At 30.5% G+C, this 6,030-nt stretch overlaps 1 protein-coding gene across 1 annotated transcript in view; it reads right to left on the bottom strand.

Moving 5' to 3' along the window:
• Window positions 1-5,846, bottom strand: part of LOC111695877 (kelch-like protein 5) — a gene marked incomplete in the record, with an annotated part of 20,252 nt that extends 14,406 nt beyond the window's left edge. Inside the window, 6 exon segments of the mRNA XM_023465342.1 lie at window positions 1,219-1,324; window positions 1,672-1,799; window positions 2,908-3,022; window positions 4,231-4,329; window positions 4,439-4,561; window positions 5,759-5,846. Coding sequence (XP_023321110.1) covers window positions 1,219-1,324; window positions 1,672-1,799; window positions 2,908-3,022; window positions 4,231-4,329; window positions 4,439-4,503 — 513 coding nt within the window.
• Between the last annotated feature and the right edge of the window lie 184 nt (window positions 5,847-6,030).

Raw genomic sequence — 6,030 nt, 5'->3', positions numbered from 1 at the left:
AATCTGGATACAATTATAAACCTGGATACAGAATAAATAAATCTAGATACAATTATAAACCTGGATACAGAATACATCAATCTAGATACAATTATAAACCTGGATACAGAATATATCAATCTAGATACAAATATAAACCTGGATACAGAATATATCAATCTAGATACAATTATAAACCTGGATACAAAATACTTCAATCAGGATACAATTATAAACCTGGATACAGAATATATCAATCTGGATACAATTATAAATCTGGATACAGAATAAATAAATCTAGATACAATTATGAACCTGAATACACAATACATCAATCTAGATACAATTATAAACCTGGATACAGAATATTTCAATCTAGATACAATTATAAACCTGGATACAGAATATATCAATCTGGATAGAATTATAAACCTGGATACAGAATATATCAATCTGGATAGAATTAAAAACCTGGATACAGAATAAATAAATCTAGATACAATTAAAAACCTGGATACAGAATAAATAAATCTAGATACAATTATAAACCTGGATACAGAATAAATAAATCTAGATACAATTATAAACCTGGATACAGAATAATTCCATCTGGATACAATCATAAACCTAGATACAGGATATATCAATCTGGATACAATTTTGAACCTGGACACAGAATATACCAATTTGGAAACAATTATAAACTTAGAAACAGGATATATGAATCTGGATACAATTATAAACCTAGATACAGGATATATCAAACTGGATACAATTAAAAACTTGGATACAGAATATATCAATATGCCAGAATATAAGGAATAATAAACCTGGATACACGGAATAATAAACCTGGATACAAGAAATAATAAACCTGGATACTAGGAATAATAAACCTGGATACTAGGAATAATATACCTGGATACAAGAAATAATAAACCTGGATACAAGAAATAATAAACCTGGATACAAGAAATAATAAACCTGGATACAAGAAATAATAAACCTGGATACAAAGAATAATAAACCTGGATACAAGAAATAATAAACCTGGATACAAGGAATAATAAACCTGGATACAAGTAATAATAATCCTGGATACAAGAAATAATACACCTGGATACAAGGAATAATAAACCTGGATAAAAGTAATAATAAACCTGGATGCAAGAAATAATAAACCTGGATACAAGGAATAATAAACCTGGATACAAAAAAACTATAAGAAATATTTGAAACCTGTTCAAAGTGTTGAAGAATAAAGTCTTGAGCAGCTATATGAAGGTCCCAAGGTCCCATTTCTCCGGTATAAAGAAAAACTGAAACCGCATTTTTACGATCGATCCTGGATCAAATAAAGAATATAAGATAACGGATTGAGTAAGAAGGAAACAGAAGATGATTTTTTAACAAAAATAAAAGGATTCTGACTAAAGAATGAAGGATTCATATGAATGATTTTGACTGAAGAATAAGGGATTCTTATGAAGGATTCTAACTGAAAAAAAAGTTTTCTTGAAAACATGAAGGATCAGGATGAAAACATAAAGGATCAGGATGAAAACATAAAGGATCAGGATATAAACAGGAAGGATCAGGATGAAAACATAGATGATCAGAATGAAAACATAGATGATCAGGATGAAAACATAAAGGATCAGGATGAGAATAAGAAAAAGATAAGACACCCACCTATCCTTGATATATTGAACACAATCACTGGTTAAAGTATCAATCATGAGATAGTTTGCTGTTGTGAGAATATCCTGCACGTTCTTAGGACTCAAGGTAACAGTGTGGAAATACATATAGTTGATTATCTAAAAAATAAAAAAAAATTGAATAAATTATAAAATCACTTTTTACGTTTGAAGAAATTAAACACTAAACTAATTAACAGAAGTGTATTTTCTTAAAGCCTTAGAAATATTGAAAAACAAATTTCTGAAAGTATTTTAATTAAAAAAATAAACTCAAATTATCACGGTATGCATTTCAAATTTAAGATTAAAAAAACATGTTATATTCATAATTCAATAATGTTTAAGTTTATGATAGTTATTTTCATGAACATTTACAAGGATAATAGATTTGTGTTTCAACCAAAAAAAATTGATAAATCTTTAAAATTTTATGAAAAAAATTGATGGATGATATCAGCTAATTTTTGTTGCGTAGAACAAAAGCTATTTTTAAACCAAGCGCTTGAAAGAGTAAACTTTCTTCAACAAGTTAAAACCGATCTGATCAAACCAACATTTATTAGATAATTCGCTTGGTCGTTGGGTTATCCCTCCAACATCTTCTAGATTTATTTAATTTTAAAACTTTAATGTGTAATTTTAGTATTATTGTAATGCGCGGAAAAGAAAGACTTTATTTATTAATATTTACTCTCTTTTATGTCGCAGAAAATAAATATTTACATTCGAATTTTTGAAAACCGCGTTGGTACCGTTGTAAATCAGGCATTCCCTTTTTCCATGTGAGAGTCACGAGAAATTAACAGTCCTTTAATATCTGTACAAAGACATAATTATCTCAAGTAGAGAAACCAGAGAAACAAATAAAGCAAAAATGGTAATGTTACATCGTCTATACGCAACATCCTCCCTACTGAACGTATGACCTACTAGCTTTCCGACCTACTGAAATATCGGCTAGGACAGGCTAGGGGGCCGGGCGCTGCGGCTAGGACAGACTAGGGGGCCGGGCGCTAAGGCCACAATTCCATAAAGCATCTGTAAAACCACGTGTTAGTAGGTCGAATGCATAGTATAGCGGATTTGCGTAGGTCGAAAAATACACCATTACAAAAATATAGGATGGAAAGATATCTATATATTATTACAAGCTTTATCCCAAAGTTCTAACGATTTAACACTTTCATCAAAACACTATCAATTAATTTAATAACAACATTTCTACCTGGCTCATTAGGCTTGGATCTGAAATATCCTTTAGTTCTATTGACGCTAGAGATTTCTCAGCGAATTTACCAAACATGGATCGAAAATAGAAGGAGTGCTCCATCAAAATTTCTCTGAAAAAGAAAATGGATTTTATTTAGTCCTTGATTTTATTTTTATGTGTTTAAACTTATGGTTCTATCCAAGGCGAATGTTTTTACAGAATCTCATGGGTTTACATTTAATTACTGATTACACAGAAACTACAACTAAAATAGAGGAATCATGATTACACTTCTACTAAAATAGAGGAATAATGATTACACTTCTACTAAAATAGAGGATTAAATTATTACACTTCAACTAAAATAGAGGAATCATGATTACACTTCTACTAAAATAGAGGATTAATGATTACACTTCTACTAAAATAGAGGAATAATGATTACACTTCTGCTAAACTATAGAAATAATGATTACACTTCTACTACACTAGAGGAATAATAATTACAGTTCTACTAAACTAGAGGATAAACAATTACACTTCTACTAAACCAGAGGAATAATGATTACACTTCTACTAAACCAGAGGAATAATGATTCCGCTTCTACTAAACTTGAGGAATAATGATTACACTTCTACAAAACCAGAGGAATAATGATTCCGCTTCTAATAAACTTGAGGAATAATGATTACACTTCTACTAAACTAGAGGAATTATGATTACAGTTCTACTAAACCAGAGGAATAATGATTACACTTCTACTAAACTTGAGGAATACTAATTACACTTCTACTAAACCATAGAAATAATGATTACACTTCTACTAAACTTGAGAAATAATAATTACACATCTACTAAACTGGAGGAATAATGATTACACTTCTACTAAACTTGAGGAATAATGATTAAACTTCTACTAAACTTGAGGAATAATGATTACACTTCTACTAAACTTGAGGAATAGTAATTACACTTCTACTTCACTGGAGGAATAGTAATTACAGTTCTACTAAACTAGAGGAATAATGATTCCGCTTCTACTAACTTGAGGAATATAATGATTACACTTCTACTAAACTAGCGAATTAATGATTATACTTCTACTAAACTAGCGAATTAATGATTACACTTCCTACTAAATCAGAAGAATAATGATTGTACTCTTCTTCTAGACTAGAGGATTAATGATTACACTTCTACTAAACTTGAGGAATAATGATTACACTTCTACTAAACTGAAGGATTAATGGTTACACTTCTACTAAACTAGAGGACTATTGATTACAAGAAAATGATTATAGACTGAACTATAAAAAAAACTGTATATAAAATAATACCTATGGCATGGTAGATGTGTATCTCCGGATATAATAATTGTATCAAACTTTCCAAACATATGCTCTCGGGCAGCCAGGGTTTCTTTCTCATGCTGATCCCTGATTCAAACCATTCTTAAACCTTTTCATAAATATTTACATTTGAAGAAAAATCGACCCAAAACTGATTTTCAAAGAATTTGAGATTAGTTTAGGTTTAGAAATATCCCTGAGTCTCTTGAGTTTTGAATTTCTATGTCCCATCTTCCTTGTGAAGCTCATAGGATCTAGCATACTCGGAGTAAATAGGATTCTAAACCCTTGTTAGTTAATCTTCTCTTCTCATTCCATCCTGCAGTAGTTACAGCTGGAAACCTAGTCTCTATACTAAGCTAAGGTTGGAGAAAGCAATGAGGAAAGCCGGAGGTATAAACACCAACTTTATATATTTATCAAGGAAACAAATTAAACAATAATATTTAAAGCTGATTAATTTATGGTTTTAACGAAAACACGTGTTTTGGAATCAAATCAGAAAAATAAATATTTTCAACAAAAAAAAAGAGAAACCATTAAAGATCGAAAACATTTTGAAAGAAAGGAAAATAATAAAATGAAAATATTTTGAAAGAAATGAAAAAATACAGATTTTTTTATTTTACTTTAATTAAATTTTCTTTAACTTACAACCAAACCATTTAACACAACCAAACCATCTTCTACAACCAAACCATTCAATACAACCAAACCATTTAATACAACTAAACCATTTAATGCAACCAAACCATTTAATACAACCTAACCATTTAATACAACCAAACCATCTAATACAACCAAACCATCTTATACACCAAACCATCCTATACAACCAAACCATTTAATACAACCAAAACATTTAATACAATCAAACCATTTAATGCAACCAAACCATTTAATACAACCTAACCACTCAATACAACCAAACCATCTAATACAACCAAACCATCTTATATACACCAAACCATCTTATACAACCAAACCATCTAATACAACCAAACCATCTAATACAACCAAACCATCTTATACAACCAAACCATCTTATACAACCAAACCATCTAATACAACCAAACCATATAATACAACCAAACCATCTAATACAACCAAACCATCTTATACAACCAAACAATCTTATACAACCAAACCATCTAATACAACCAAACCATCTAATACAACCAAACCATCTTATACAACCAAACCATCTTATACAACCAAACCATTTAATACAACCAAACCAAATGATACAACCAAACTATTTAATACAACCAAACCATCTTATACAACTAAACCATTTAATACAACCTAACCATTTAATATACAATCTAACCATTTAATACAACCAAACCATTTAATACAACCAAACCATTTAATGCAACCAAACCATTTGATACAACTAAACCATCTAATACCTTCAAACCATCTGATACAACCAAACCATACAACTAAACCTAAACTATGCAAAATACTGTTATACAACTAAATATTGATTGTTCACTACTTTGTAATAATATACCTATGGAGTAATAGTTGAGGTGGGGATGTGTATAGTTTAAGCTCACATTACTTACTGCTGCAGACCTAAAAGAAAGCAACTATATTCTCCGTGCTAGTCATACAATCGATTCCACCCAACCCCCTAAACTCCCCCTGGGGCATATACGTATATCGATCTATCAATACTAACACCAGTATCTATCTATCTATCTATCAATCTCCGAACAGCTGGACTTAAAGCATCCGCGGGATATGCAGGAACTGGAAGCCCCCTACTCCCCCCCTTTCCCG

This window comes from Eurytemora carolleeae, unplaced genomic scaffold (genome assembly GCF_000591075.1).
Source record: "Eurytemora carolleeae unplaced genomic scaffold, Eaff_2.0 scaffold122, whole genome shotgun sequence".
Taxonomy (NCBI): domain Eukaryota; kingdom Metazoa; phylum Arthropoda; class Copepoda; order Calanoida; family Temoridae; genus Eurytemora; species Eurytemora carolleeae.
Note: the sequence above shows the minus strand (reverse complement) of the source record. Positions and strands in the feature narration are given on the sequence as shown.